Source organism: Podarcis tiliguerta (assembly GCF_965153285.1).
Source record: "Podarcis tiliguerta genome assembly, chromosome: 2".
NCBI classification, from domain to species: Eukaryota; Metazoa; Chordata; class Lepidosauria; order Squamata; family Lacertidae; genus Podarcis; species Podarcis tiliguerta.
In genome coordinates this window covers 19,693,058-19,708,695 of record NC_139535.1, presented here as the reverse complement: position 1 = coordinate 19,708,695, position 15,638 = coordinate 19,693,058, and the positions used below count along the sequence as shown (strand labels likewise).

The 15,638-nt window shown below is 50.1% G+C and overlaps 1 protein-coding gene across 9 annotated transcripts in view; it reads left to right on the top strand.

The window, feature by feature from the left end:
* TADA3 (transcriptional adaptor 3) overlaps nt 1-14,230 on the top strand; it is a 30,169-nt gene extending 15,939 nt beyond the window's left edge. For all 9 annotated transcript variants that reach the window (XM_083426109.1, XM_083426108.1, XM_083426110.1 and 6 more), the window contains 6 exons: nt 507-612; nt 6,371-6,512; nt 7,677-7,780; nt 7,916-8,025; nt 9,878-10,063; nt 11,859-14,230. In XM_083426109.1, the coding sequence (XP_083282235.1) occupies nt 507-612; nt 6,371-6,512; nt 7,677-7,780; nt 7,916-8,025; nt 9,878-10,063; nt 11,859-12,051 (841 nt within the window). In that variant the 3' untranslated portion in view covers nt 12,052-14,230. The remainder of the gene's footprint in view (nt 1-506; nt 613-6,370; nt 6,513-7,676; nt 7,781-7,915; nt 8,026-9,877; nt 10,064-11,858) is intronic.
* The last annotated feature ends 1,408 nt before the right edge of the window (nt 14,231-15,638 follow it).

Sequence of the window (15,638 nt, the reverse complement as noted above, 5' to 3'; positions counted from 1 at the left end):
GCAGCAATGAAAATGTATTTTTGGAAGTGGCCAATTTGAAGATGTAACCCATTGTTTTGCCCGCTGTATTCAGATCAAAGGAAACGAATTGCATTTTATATTTTTTGTTTCCATACAAAACCCCACAAGATATGGTTGGAATATTGCTGGATGATCAGTTTTATATTACAGTGGTACCTTGGTTTACAACCATAATCCGTTCGGAGGTCCGGTTGTAAACCAAAACCAGTTGTGACCCAAGGTGCACTTTCGCCAATGGGGCCTCCCAAAAAAGGGGGGGGGGGGTTGTAATTAAAAAAAAGGGGTTGTAATCCAAAAAAAGGGACACGCACTTCTGAGTTTGACGTGGTTGTAATCCAAAACGGTTGCAAACCAAGGTACCGCTGTACTTTAGTGTGCTCCACTGAAGAATCCAGGTTGTCTTTTCCTCTTGTCTGCTGGCCAAAGTGCCTAAGCTACAGGTGTGTATGTTTCTCACTGTTAGTGCCCTGCTCTCTTGTTTGCAGGTTCTGGGCCTCAGTGGAGCCCTACTGTGCTGACCTCACCAGTGAGGAGGTGCGTACCTTAGAAGAGCTCCTCAAGCCTCCTGAAGACGAAGCAGAACACTACAAGGTAAAAATCATCTTGATGGAGACACTTCTTTCAGCCTTCCTGCCTGCCCCTTTTCTTTTTTCTTTTTTTAATATTTTTATTAAGTTTTTTACACAAAAAATAAAACAAAAGAGAAACAACAGAAAAAGCAGAAAAATACAAAATTACAAAAACACAGAACAGCAAAAAACATCAAAAAAACAAAAACAAAAATAAAAACAATTCCATCTTTATAATATTTCTTGCATTTACTTATTTCTCCGACTTCCCCATACCTCCCTTCACTGTATTCCAGATCGTAAATTTAATCAGCAAATCCCTTCCCTCTGTCTTAATTGATCATTATCTTTCTTTTGGTAACTTAATATGACTTAATCTCCTTAATATAATATTAAATCTTTTAATTTTACAACTTTTTGCTAATAACCTTTTATATTCAATCTGATGTCATTCTAACATTCATTTATCTTATAATATTTCTGTAAATAAGCTTTGAATTTCTTCCAGTCTTCTTCCACCGTCTCTTCTCCCTGGTCTCTGATTCTGCCAGTCATTTCAGCCAGTTCCATATAGTCCATCACTTTCATCTGCCATTCTTCCAGAGTGGGTAGCTCTTGTGTCTTCCAATGCTGTGCGATGAGTACTCTTGCTGCTGTTGTAGCATACATAAAAAAGGTTCTATCTTTCTTTTTCACCTTTTGGTCGACCATGCCCAGGAGAAAGGCCTCTGGTTTCTTCGGGAAGGTGTATTTAAACACCTTTTTCATTTCTTGCCTGCCCCTTTTCAGCCAAGTTTCCTGACGTCCACCAAGTAGCGCTTTCATTTTTTATTTTATTTTTAAATAATTTTTATTTATTTTCCATTTAGTCATATACATTCACACTATCATTCTCTACTTTACCGCCCAGGCTCTTTAGAACCTATCAACTTCCTTCCCTCCCGCCAGATGGCTTTCAGAATTAACCTTTATATCATTGTGTTTTCCAATTCTAATTGCACTCATTACATAATGGTTCAAAATATAAATAAATATAAAGAGGTGGAAAGTTTCTCATTACAAGTCGTCAGACAACCCTGCTACTGATGTTAATTGCTTACAATAGTTTTTCAGATATCGTATAAATTTACTCCAGTCCTTTTGGAATACAGTGGTGCCTCGCAAGACGAAATTAATTCGTTCCGCGAGTTTTTTTGTTGTGCGAGGTTTTTCGTCTTGCGAAGCACCACTGCATTTAAACACTGACAACAGCGGGGGGGGGGGAGAAGCAGGACAGCTGCTGCAGCCGGTACCTCAGACTCACCCGTGTGTTGTGGCCACCGTGCGACGCGGCTGCTGGAGGGTGGCGGGGGTCAGGAGCGTGACTCTGGCTGCAACGCTGGCTGAGGGGAGCGTGCGAGGGGGGTGGGCAGCGGCACGAGGCAGCCGGAAGGTCGGCCGTCAGCCGGAAGGTCGGAGGGAGCCGGAGGAGCCGTCAGCCGGAAGGTGGGAGGGAGCCGGAGGAGTGGGGAAGCGAGCGTGTGTGCGTGCAGTGACCGTCACCATGACACTAGAGCCAGGGCCGTTTCGTCTAGCGAAGCAAGCCCTTAGGAAAATCCGTCTTGCGAAGCACCTCAGAAAACGAAAAACCCTTTCGTCTAGCTTTTTCGTCTTCCGAGGCATTTGTCTTGTGGGGTACCACTGTACTTGATTGTGCTGGTTTCGGATTTCTTCCCTTGGTATCTCTTCTCCAATAAAAAGGCTTCTGGTTTTTTTTAACAAAACTATTTTTCAACATTTCCTTTAACTTATTATATATCATTTCCCAGAAAGCCTGCTAAGGGAAGCTTTTAATGTTTAACAGACTATTGTATTTTAATATTTTGTTGGAAGCCGCCCAGAGCAGCTGGGGAAACCCAGCCAGATGGGCGGGGTATAAATAATAAATTATTATTATTACTTTACCTCTTTTCAAGTCCACCACATGTGGTAGAAGATACCTTCCCTTTCTTTACATTTCCAACACTCATTAGTTCTTGTCTTGTACATTTTAGCCAAGGTAAAGGTAAATGTACCCCTGCCCGTACGGGCCAGTCTTGACAGACTCTAGGGTTGTGCGCCCATCTCACTCAAGAGGCCGGGGGCCAGCTCTGTCCGGAGACACTTCCGGGTCACGTGGCCAGCGTGGCATCGCTGCTCTGGCAAGCCAGAGCCTCACACGGAAACGCCGTTTACCTTCCCGCTAGTAAGCGGTCCCTATTTATCTACTTGCCTCCGGGGGTGCTTTCGAGCTGCTAGGTTGGCAGGCGCTGGGACCGAACAACGGGAGCGCACCCCACCACGGGGATTCGAACCGCCGACCTTTCGATCGGCAAGCCCTAGGCGCTGAGGCTTTTACCCACAGCGCCACCCGCGTCCCAATTTAGCTGGTGTTAAATACCATCTATACGTCATTTTCATAACATTCTCTTTAAGCAGCCCTTTTTATTGAGCTGATGTGTTGAGCCAGGATCAAACCCAGGCTACACTGGATAACCTGTGATTGAATGCTTCCTTCCTATTAACTACCGAGTTTGTTGTAAAGCAAAACTCTCAGGCTAACCTCTCTTGTAATGTGAACGTCCCGGACCATTTTTCCTGCTGGCTTCTCTTAACATTTCCCGCAGCTCAGCACATGGTGGTAGCTGTGTGCACTATGGAGGGAATGTTTTAAGTATTGTTGCCAGGCCGCAACCTAAGGAACCAACTTGTTATGTGCCGGTGTGGTTGCTCGAGAGCAAACAGGCAAGACTCCCACCGGTCTTTTCCAGGCTTTATTATCTGTCCAAAAACATTTACAGTGCAGAGCGTCTCAAGTCCATGTCTGCTCGGTCGCTAGCAGAATCTGGGAGTGGGCGGTCCTTAAACCTTCCCCAGCATAACAGTCTTTTGACCCCCATCCTTCTCCTCCCCTCTCTGCGCGCAAACCGACTGCGCAGAGAGGGCGTTGGCAAAGGGGGACTTGCCTCCCCTCCGCTTTGCTCAGGCTTGGTGTTGCGGCTCTCCCTAGCATCTTCTGATCCCTGCATCCCTTCCCCACTGGAGATAGGACTTCCCTCCTCGCCGGAGGAAGAGCTGCTTTGCAAGAGCTTCGGAGGCTCCCTGTAACACAACTGCCCTTCCACCTCTCGCCTCTGAGCTGATGGCAGTTCCCTGACACAACGTATTTCTTTAACAGTCCCTCAGAGGAACTGAAGTAGGAGAAGCTGCCTTATACAGAGTCAGATCACTGGCCTGTCAATTTCAGAACTGTTAGATAGGGAACCTTCCCAGCTCTAGCGAGAGATGCCTCTCAGTTAGTTTCAAAAGCTGGGAGAAACTGTGGTTTCTCCCACCTCACCTCTCTGCCAGTCCCACCAGCGATCTCCTCTCTGCTGTGGGACAACAGAGTCCTGTTTGCTCCAGCTGGCTGGAGGCGAGAGAGTAAAGCTGGGGGCTGTGAGGTTAGCCAAGCAGGAGAAATTGTGGTTCTGTCCACCTTTGCTGCTAAGAGGTTGTTAAAGAGGACCGTTCTTTGCGTTGTGACCCGGCATCCTTGCTGCTCTGACCTTTTAAGCTCTTCTAGTGGAGGAAAGCGGCTCTGACTTCCTGCTTGTTTTTAGTTGTCCTGTTCTGCGTCTTCTCCAGCTGTGCCAGCCCACTTTAAGCTTTTCTATTATCTGTTATATAGGGACGCGGGTGGCGCTGTGGGTTAAACCACAGAGCCTAGGGCTTGCTGATCAAAAGGTCGGCGGTTTGAATCCCCGTGACGGGGTGAGCTCTCGTTGCTCGGTCCCTGCTCCTGCCAACCTAGCAGTTCGAAAGCACATCAAAGTGCAAGTGCAAGTAGATAAATAGGTACAGCTCCGGCGGGAAGGTAAACGGCGTTTCTGTGTGCTGCTCTGGTTCGCCAGAAGCGGCTTAGTCATGCTGGCCACATGACCCGGAAGCTGTACACCGGCTCCCTCAGCGAATAAAGAGATGAGCGCCGCAACCCCAGAGTCGGCCATGACTGGACCTAATGGTCAGGGGTCCCTTTACCTATTATCTGTTATGGCTGAGTGGGGATTTGAACCGTGGTCTCCCAGATTGTAGTGCAACCCTCTAACTATTGTACCACGCTGGCTTTCTCATTGAGAGAAGTTGCTGCAACTCGCTTCTTATCTTTGAGACTTGGCTGTTGCTGGATATGGAACTTTTATAGCCTTAACACCAGCCAGATATGTGAGACAGCGGGTGCCAAAGTGAAGGGAGCCTCCCCACTTGAGCCACCTCAGCTATCTTTAGCGGCAAGGTCACACGTTGATGCTTCCCAGATAACACAACCAGCCTCTTGTTCACATTCTCTCTCTTGACCTTGGACATTCCCCTGCTTCATGAAACGCCTCTCTTGTCGTTTCTATATTTTACCTTGAAAAGCTTTTATCTGTCCTTTGTATCCAAGACTTCATCATGGCCTGCTGCCATAAAATTGGAAGAATAAAAGATGCAACAAGTGGGATTATATAAAATACCAAAGCCAGCTTAAACAACAGCTGTCACATCATCATCATCATTATTATTATTTATTGAATTTGTATAGTGCCCTATACCCGGCGGTCTAAGGGCGGTTCATAGAATAAAATCAAGATATAAAACCACAAAATACCTAATAAAAATAAAAACAACAACCCAATAGCTCCCCCCACTCAAAACCCCCCCAAAACATTTTAAAAGGGCATAGGATGTAATTTGGATCAACCAAAGGCTTGGTTAAGAAGGAACGTTTTTGCCTGGCACCTAAAGGTGTATAATGAACATCAGAGAGTCACAGAATCACAGAATTGTAGAGGGGGAAGGGACCTCAAGGGTCATCCTAGTCCAACCCTCTGCAATGCAGAAATCTCAGCGAAGGCATCCAAGACAGATGGCCATCCAACCTCTGCTTAAACACCTCCAATGAAGGAGAATCCACAACCTCCCGAGGGAGACGGTCCCACTGTCATGCAGCTCTTACTAAACGGAGATAAAACTTCACACATACCCTCAGTAACACCTGGCGTTGGCAAGATGAAAGAGCTCTCCTCTGCATCCATCTTGCATCAATTTTTCATCTGAGCATGGGCAGTGTTACTTCTGCCCCTGCTTAACGTGGTTCTCCTCCTTGGTTTTGCCTGCTCAGCGGGCTGCACCTGCCATTGGGCGTGTTGGATAACTGTCCTAGGTGCCAAGCAGACAATTTGTGTGCTCCTCTTCCCTTCTTTGCCTGTTGACCGCTGCGTTTAGCTACGATGCCTATTTCAGTCGGCTAGTGGAAGGTAGAGTTCAGTATGGAGCAGGTTTGTTGGGGGAGGGAATAAGGTAGTACACATTGTGAAATGGAGGCAAGGATTAGCAGGATGCTCAGCAGGAGGAGGGACGCGGGTGGCGTTGTGGTCTAAACCACGGAGCCTCTTGGGCTTGCCGATCAGAAGGTTGGTGGTTCAAATCCCCACGATGAGGTGAGCTCCCATTGCTGGGTCCCTGCTCCTGCCAACCTAGCAGTTCGAAAGCACGTCAAAGTGCAAGTAGATAAATAGGTACCGCTCCGGCGGGAAGGTAAACGGCATTTCCCTTTACCTTTACCTTTACCAGCAGGCAGGAAGAGGAAACGGTAGAGGGTAGGGCAGTGGGATTTGTGTGGAGCTACATCCGGGGAGGGAGGGAGCAAAACATCTGGACATTGATGAGCGGAGGCAGAGTTAGACTCGCCGTTCCACCCTGTTATTGCACAATGTGAATGCACGGTTTTCCTGCCCCTATAGATCCCACCTCTCGGGAAGCATTACTCCCAGCGCTGGGCCCAAGAAGACATGCTGGAGGAGCAGAAGGACGGGGCTCGAGCCGCCGTTACTGCTGACAAGAAGAAAGGCATTTTGGGGCCCCTGACAGAGCTGGACACTAAAGGTACCCGAGAGCCTTCTGCGGAATCTTGTGCCATCTTTTCTGGGGGAGTTTGCGGCTCACTAATACGGGCCACGCTTTATATGTCACCAATACGGCACACACTTTTATGTATCGACATGCCGCTTCATGCAGCCCTGAGTCAAACTTTGCGTTGCCCTGCAGGTCTCTTTCCCCGTCACACCTGAGCTGTTTAGCCCTAGGAATAGCTGAGAAGGGCTCCCATGGGGGTGCTTCTTAGCCGTTCCTGGACCGCCAGATGGGTGGGAGGCACATGGCAGGATCACTGAGATCCTGTCGTTTGCCTCCCGCTTCCTGTTGCGGTTGGCACGGGAGCACCACTCAACTGTTTCCAGCACTAATCAGTTGGAGAGGCATGCAACCGTGTAATTGATTGCTGTCATAGATGGAGGGGAAAGTTGGCAGGATATTGGTGGGCAGGGAGGCAAGGAGTGAATGAGAGCAGGAGAGAGAGAGAGAGAGAAGACCCCTCCATGTGGCCGTTGATCCACTGTTGTATGTAGTGCTTGAAATCTTCCCCACCCTTTATGCAGATCAGCCTGCAGGTTTGAATCTCAGTTAACTAAGGATTCTCGGGTGGAAGTCTTTGGGTAGAATCATAGAACTGTAGAGTTTGAAGGGACCAGAGTTTCCCAAACTTGGGCCACCAGCTGCTTTTGGACTGCAGTTCCCATCATCCCTGACCGCTGGTCCTGCTAGCTAGGGATGATGGGAACTGTAGTTCGAAAACAGCTGGAGACCCAAGTTTGGGAAACCCTGATCTAGTCCAATCCCCTGCAGTGCAGGAATAGGCAGCTGTCCCGTATGGGGATTGAACCGGCAACCTTGGCATTAACAGCACCACGCTCTAGCCAATTGAGCTATTATACCCCTAGGCTGGCAGTGCCTTTAAGGTTCGATGGCCCTCGGCTTGATGGACTGCTCATCTAGGTTGGTATAAGGTTCTTCCCATTGAGTCGTGGTGCACCCAAGGGTTTGGTTTCCCCTACGGCCGGGTGGTTATTATGGGAAAGCCCAAACTCTTTCCACCACAGGACATTCCTATGCGGTTGGGCGTCTGCTTAGAGGTTCCTGCTTTTGCCTAAAGTGCCAAGCCAGCTGGCCAGTCCCACTACTCAACTGCCCCTTCGTTCCCACCCTTTCCAGATGTTGACGCTTTGCTGAAGAAGTCCGAGTCCCAGCACGAACAGCCTGAGGACGGCTGCCCCTTTGGACCTCTGACCCAGCGGCTTCTGCAGGCATTAGTAGAAGTAAGCGGACAAAATCCAGGCTGGGGCCTCCTTTGGCTTCAGCAGGTCCTGATTTCTTGGGGAGAGGAGGTGTGGCGTCATAAGGCCCAAGACCCTGTAAGCCTCACCTCTCCCATCTTCCCTCTCTCTGCGTAGGAGAACATAATCTCTCCCATCGAAGACTCACCTATTCCTGAGATAGCAGGCAAGGACTCTGCAGCTGATGGGGCCAGCACTTCCCCCCGCAGCCAAAACAAGCCCTTCAGGTGAGTGCTTCGTAAGATGATAATAATTAATGATAATTAAGTAATAATAAGTCATAATAATTTCCCTGCCCATCTGGCTGGGTTTCCCCAGTCACTCTGGGCGGCTCCCAACCAAATGTTAAAAACACAATACAGCATTAAACGTTAAAAACTCCCCTAAACAGGGCTGCCTTCAGAAGTATTTTAAAAGTCAGATAGTTGCTTATTTGCTTGACATCTGATGGGAGGGCGTTCCACAGGGCAGGTACCACTACCGAGAAGGCCCTCTGCCTGGTTCCCTGTACTGCTCACAGGGAGGGAACCGCCAGAAGGCCCTCTGAGCTGGACCTCAGTGTCTGGGCTGAATGATGGGGGGTGGAGATGCTTCTTCAGGTATACAGGACTGAGGCCTTAAAGGTCAGCACCAACACTTTGAATTTTGCTTGGAAACGTACTGGGAGCCAGTGCAGGTCTCTCAGGACCGGTGTTATATGGTCTCGGCGGCCACTCCCAGTCACCAGTCTAGCTGCCGTATTCTGGATTAATTACAGTTTCCGAGTCACCTTCAAAGGTAGCTCCACGTAGAGCGCATTGCAGTAGATTCTTGTTCCTTTTAAATCAACCTTCTAGAAATCTGCCCTTCCTTTTCCCTCATTGGCTCTTTTTGGGGTGGAGGCTGGGGAAGTTCCTAATACAGTCAAACCTCAGCTCCCGAATTCCTCTGTTATTGTACATTTCGGCTCCCAAGTGCCGAAAACTCAGAAGTAATCGCTCCGGTTTTCAAACAATTTTCGGAAACGGCTTCCGGGGAGTTTTTTCCTTTAATCTCCATTGACTTTGCCGATCTCCCTTTGATCCTCGGTTGCTGAGCGCTTCGGAAGTTGAATGGTCTTCCGGAACGGATTACGTTTGACAACCGAGGTTTGACTGCAAATCAAATTGTAAATCACGACTGTATACTATCACAGCAACCAAACTCTAAAAATGGGATCCAAATCCTAGCTGCGTAAAAGGGCAGCTGTGAAAACTCACAAGCGGTCCAAGTTATTTGCCATTGGAGGCTTGTAAAAAAACAGGACTTAAAAACAGAGAAAAAGATTAACCTTTCAGCTCAAAAGTAGCTATGTTGGTGACAGCTTCATGGGAGAGGTGGCACTGCCAGGTGGTGGGGTAACTCTGGGAAAGCTGTCGGTGCCATCCCCCCCCCCCCAAAAAAGCAGCCCAGGACTAGCCACGGGCATCACCTTTTTTTACGGCTTTTGTATACCCTTTACTGTCACAGGTGACCTTGAGACGGCTTACAAATGATAATATCAGTGCAAACCTTGAAACACAATGGACTTTATCCAACACTGTCTCTTCTCTGCACACACACACACACACACACACACACACACACACACTGCACACTCCCAAAAACTGGGGGTTGGGGCCCCCCGGAGCGGATTTTGGAAGAGGAGATGAAAAGGAAATCATCTGCATGAGTGGAACCCGGTGAAAACATAAACTACAAAACGATGCTAATTTTGCATACCGCTAAATTGCCAAAGATGGCAATCAGTTCTGACTACACGGAAGGCGGAAACGGCTCTTGGGAAACCGAGGCTGAGAACGAATGACTCAGCCAAAGCCAAAGTTTACTAGACCACTGTTTCCCAACCTTGGGTCTCCAGCTGTTTTGGACTACAACTCCCAACACCCCTAGGTAGCAAAACCAGTGGCTATGGATGATGGGAATTGTAGTCTGGAAACAGCTGGAGACCAGATGTTGGGAAACACTGGTCTGGACCTTATGCTCTGCTCCCCGCCACCAGACCTCTCTGAGTGGCGAGGTTCCCCTCACCGTGGCACCGCTTCTTGTGTCCTCTCGCAGCGTGCCCCACACCAAGTCTCTGGAAGGCCGCATCAAAGAAGAGCTGATTGCTCAAGGCCTGCTGGAGTCGGAGGACCGGCCTGCTGAGGACTCGGAGGACGAGGTGCTGGCTGAGCTGCGGAAGAGGCAGGCTGAGCTCAAAGCCCTGAGCGCGCACAACCGAGCCAAGAAAGTCGAGCTGCTCAGGTGGGAAGAGGAGGATAATGATTTCTTGCCCATCATTCACCCCTAGCCCCCAGGGTGGGTGGTAACGTTGTAAGAATGCAAGGTTGAAACTGGTTAGAATACCGTATTTTTTGTCCCATAGGATGCACCTAATTTTTTGGGGGGGGGGAAATAAAGGAAATCCCCCCCCTTTATTTCCCCCCCAAAACCAGGTTGGGGAACAGCGGGATGGCGGTGCTGTGCCTCCCCGCTGTTCCCCGAGCTTGTGGGGCTGGTTGATGTCTGCCTGGCGCGCGGGGTGCTCTGCTTCAAGGCATCCTGCGCGCCGGGCGGCAGGCTGCTATCCGCAGCGTGGGGAGCCCCGCGGGAACCCCCGCGGGCTCCCCAGGCTTGCGGATAGCTTCCTGAAGCCTGGAGAGCGAGAGGGGCCGGTGCGCACCGACCCCTCTCGCTCTCCAAGCTTCAGCAAAAGCCTGTATTCGCCCCATAGGACGCACACAGATTTCCCCTTCATTTTTGGAGGGGGAAAAGTGCATCCTATAGGGCGATAAATACGGTGATTTACCGTTTTAAAAAAAATACAGATGTGGGTGGAGAATCTAATGGCCTCATCCCTTTGCCTTCTTGGCCATGCAGCTGTTTTGTGTTTCATTTTTATCGCCCGCCTCCTCCTTGGGGGTTGGTGTTCTGGACCAGAGGTGGATAGAGATGGAAGCGCAGACTGCCGCAGCTTAGGGTTTCCATGGTGTGGTTGAAACCTCCCCGTGTTTTATCCAGTTTGAGGCTCCTTTACATTACGGACCACCTTTCCCCATAGGAGCTTGTCCAGACCCTCAGATCATCACCAGAGACCGTTCTATACATGCCACCTTCCAGGGAGACCTGGAGGGTGTCAGAAAGAGGCCTTTCGTGCCTTAGCCTCCTGTCTGTGGGATGATCTGCTCGGGAAAGCCTGCCTGGTGGCAACTTGTATTATTATTATTATTTATTAAATTTGCCCTCATTTCAGCCCCAAGGCGAATATGTTTTCCTGGGCATGTGAATGGCACCAGTGACCAGATTACAGTGATACCTCTGGTTGCAAACGGGATCTGTTCTGGAGCCCCGTTCGCAACGTGAGCAGAACACAACCCGCGTCTGTGTGGGTTGCGATCTGCCACTTCTGCGCATGCGTGTGACGTCATTTTAAATGTGTGTGCATGCGCGAGCGGCGAAACACGGAAGTAACCCTTTCCAGTACTTCCGGGTCGCAACCTGAAAACGCTCAATCTGAAGCAAACGTAACATGAGGTATGACTGTATTTAAATACTGCTGTGTGTCAAATATCAATAAGTTTTTTTCTCTAATTACAGTGGTACCTCGCAAGACGAAAAGAATCCGTTCCGCGAGTCTCTTCGTCTAGCGGTTTTTTCGTCTTGCGAAGCAACCCCATTAGCGGATTAGCGCTATTAGCGGTTTAGCGGCTATTAGCGGCTATTAAAGGCTTAAGGGATTAGCGGATTAGCTGCTAAAAGGCTATTAGCAGCTTAGTGCCTTAGAAAAAGGGGGTGGGGAGCGAAAAAAAATCGCAGCAACTCGCAAGACATTTTCGTCTTGCGAAGCAAGCCCATAGAGAAATTCGTCCTGCGAAGTGCATTGAAAAACGGAAAACCCTTTCGTCTAGCCGGTTTTCCGTCTTGCGAGGCATTCGTCTTGCGGGGCACCACTGTACCCTGTTATATTCCCGTTGCAAATCTGCTTTGTGGGGTGCTTCCAGTTGCTGAAAAGCAACCCGCAGATCCCGCAAACCCCCTAACCTCTTGCAACCCTTCGCAGGCTAGCCAAGGAGGAGCTGCACAGACAGGAGCTGCGCCACCGGGTGCGCATGGCTGACAACGAGGTGATGGACGCCTTCCGCAAGATCATGGCGGCCCGCCAGAAGAAGCGCACCCCGACGAAGAAGGAGAAAGACCAGGCCTGGAAGAGCCTCAAGGAGCGCGAGAGCATCCTGAAACTGCTTGATGGCTAAGCCCTCGCATCCCAGGGGAGTGTTAATTGGGAGCCCCTGGGCCCAAGAGCCTCCATTTTGAACCGCGGTGTAGGCCCCAGCTTTAAGGGCTGCAAATATGGACTGCAGCAGCTCCCTCCATTCAGCTTACCAGCATCCTGTTGCAGCCAGGGACCTGGGCAGGCTGGACTTGGCTCGCTTGCCATCCCTCCTTCCTGCGTGTGGCTAGGAGCACTCGCTGCGTGGGAGCTGGGACAGGGGGAGCCTCGATTGCTGCTAACGTTGGGAGTTCCTCCTCGGACATTGGCAGGGCCGGAGATGGGGAACGGGACAGAAACTACGAGTCGGTCCTGAGCATCGCACAGAAGCTTCCGGGACTCTGCCTGCAGCGTATAAACTTGTGGAGGCGGATGGCTTCGGATTCTGTTTCATCTTTTCTGCCCCCCTTTGGCCACGCCGCATGCGAGCCTTCGGAGGCTGCAGAGACAGCGAAACCTCGTAGGCGGCGGCCAGAATTCCCCAAGCGCCTGAGTGGCATTCAGCTGGGAACAATTTGCCACAACCCTTCGATGCCCTAATCTGGGACAGACCCAAGTTAAAGTGGCCAGTGACCCCTAGGCGGTGTAAATAGGTGCCTGAAGTGCGTGGCATTGAGCAGTAGAGGGAGCTGCTTGTCTCCCGTAGGGTCTCAGCCAGGCTGTTCACTGTTGGCCTGTGACAAATAGTGAAGGTCCCTGCTCTGTGGAGGTGGTGGGTGTTTGTGAGCCTGAGAGGCAGCCCTGACGGCTTTCCTCTGCTCCCTGTCCTGCTCAGCCTCTTCCTCTGGTGGTGTGATGTCTTCTCTCCCTGCTTCCCCTTTCTCTGATTGTCTAAAGTACCTCCCGAGGGGTTGGCCTTGGTGTGGGAATCGAGGAATGGGGTCCCCTGGCTTCTACGATGCAAGGGCTGCTTGGAAGAGGCCCTAGGGCAGTACGTTCCCTGCAGGGCAGAGCAAGGCCTGTGAGATTTGGGCAGAAGGGAGGGGCTGCGTGGCCTTGGCTGGGCCTGCACCTTTCCCAGCCGCACAAGAAAATCCCTAATGGGAATAGCAGCTAGAACCTGCGGTGGGGAAAGCCGCTGGGTATGGAGACTCATCGTCCATTGTCTCCAGACCTGTGTGTTGGCTCCCCTGGCATCATCCTGGGGAAAGGCCCAGACCTAAGAAAGCCAGTGGGGAAGAAGTAAAACATCAGGTTCTCTTTCCCCATCCCCTGTGGGAAAGAGAAACAAGCAGGAGCTGCCTTATAGACAGACTTTTCAGATCCACAGGGAGGGGGAAAGGGAGGGGGCAGAGCAGAGATCACCTGAGATGGGCTGAACCCATGTAGAGAACTCTCCACCCTGCCAACTGCATGGTATCTAGCCAGGCTTCAGGGGGCATACAGATCAGGCAAGGCCAGCGCCGCCTTTTCTCCCTCTGTTGCCTGCTAAGAGCCTAAGTTTCACCTTCTTCTTGCTCCCTTTATATGGCATTGGCGTGTCAGGTGATTGACAGGCCCCACTGGCCTGTCAAAACGGCCTGGAGGGGAGGGGGCCAGGAAGCTGAGGACCCAGCACCCTGCTCCCAGCTTTACGCAGCTGGCTGTAAGTGTGTGTTTACCCTTTACTGTAGTCATGCCATATTGCAGCGCTGCGCAAGGGAGCCTCAAACTCCGGCTGGCATCAGAGCCGCCATAGCACAATTCCAACCCAGCAGTAGGAGGAGATTGAAGCAAGGCTTTGGGCTTCCTCTTGGACACACCTCACCAGCTGCATCTGCAGACTTCTTCCACCTCCGCTGACTTTACCTCCTGAAAGTTTGATGGGCAGCTGACGGCTGTCTTAATTAAGCATACAATGCCTGTATTTAAAAACGCACTTGGGGCCTGTTCTCTCCCTCCCACCCCACTCCTTTCACGTACCAGCAACTTTCAAACACTTCCTTCTGTGCCTGCCTAGAGGAGGTTTCAAGCCTCCTTGGTCTGTGACGTGAGGCGACTCTGGGAACAGATGGTATTGGGGGCTGGAAAGGGCAGCGGCGGAGAAGCCCGGAGGAAGGCCTGGCATTTGGGAAAGGATCAAATGAGTTCTTCACACGCTGCGGTCTCTTCCAGTCTGTGTCAACATGGTGCCTCACTAGAAATTCTTCCAGAGTGTCAATAAACCCATGACTACGAGAGCAGCTGGTGTGTTTGGGTGTAAACTTTGTCAAGGACCCGAGGGTTTGGATAGGACCCAAGAGGATGTTACTGATAAATTTGAGTGCTGTAGGAGAAATTGACAGAAGCTGAAGGGGATCTAGCAAACCCCACCCTAAAACAGCACGGGAGACTTTGTTTGGAGCAGGCTAGCCAAGGCTTTGAATGTATTCTTGAAATACAAGCAGGTGAGCCCGGACTCCTAGGACGGAAAGGTCAATACTACTGGGAAGGTACTGTGGTACCTCAGGTTAAGTACTTAATTCGTTCCGGAGGTCTGTACTTAAACTGAAACTGTTCTTAACCTGAAGCACCACTTTAGCTAATGGGGCCTCCTGCTGCTGCCGCGCCACCAGAGCCCAATTTCTGTTCTCATCCTGAAGCAAAGTTCTTAACCTGAAGCACTATTTCTGAAGCAAAGTTCTTAACCTGAAGCACTATTTCTGGGTTAGCGGAGTCTGTAACCTGAAGCGTATGTAACCTGAAGCGTATGTAACCCGAGGTACCACTGTATAACTGAAGCTTGGTGGAGACAACTCCCTGATCAGATTAGATCAGCTGGAGGATATAACTAATTCAAAAAGTATGGATGTAGCAGAAAAGAGGGGGAGGTATGCTGTGTTTTTTTTTAAGTGTACCACCTGCAGGGAAAGATGAGCAGGCTAGCCTGTAAAGAGGAACTGGTAAAAAATAATTCGAGAGAAAGAAATAGAAGCCACATTGTGGCTTTCACAGCCCACTGAACCAAGGAAAGGATGGGGATGGTGAAACAAATTACAAGGAAACGTTTCAAGGAAGCAAGACTTTAATTGACTTCAACTGCTCCGATATCAGCTAGGCTTCAAGCTCTACTAATCAGGGAATCACCCAACAAATTCCTGCCAGACCTTGCCGACAAAAACTTCCGCTTCCAGAAGGTGGAGGAATGAATTAGGGGGGTTGACTGTCCTTGATCTGAATTAATAGGGAAGAGTTAGTCAACGAGATGTGAGTGGCAGGAAATTTGGGGGGGAAGGGGCTGCATGTAATGATGGAACTTGTCATTTTGTGTAAAGCCAAAGCTATGTGTACCTTGGATTTCGGAAAAGCGGGTTTGTTTTTTTTAACAAGTTCAGGAAAATACGACATAGGATTTGAGTGCCAATGTGGTGTAGTGGTCAGAGTGTCGGACTAGGACCTGGGAGACAAGGGTTTAAATCCTCACTTGGCCATGAAGCTCACTGGGAAACCTTGGGCCTACTTCACAGGGTTGTAAGAACAGGGTTGTTCGCCACCTTGAGCTCCTTAGAGGAAAAAGGCAGAGAGCCAGTGTGGTGTAGTGGTTAAGAGCGGTAGTCTCGTAATCTGGGGAACCGGGTTCGCTTCCCCGCTCCTCCACATGCAGCTGCTGGG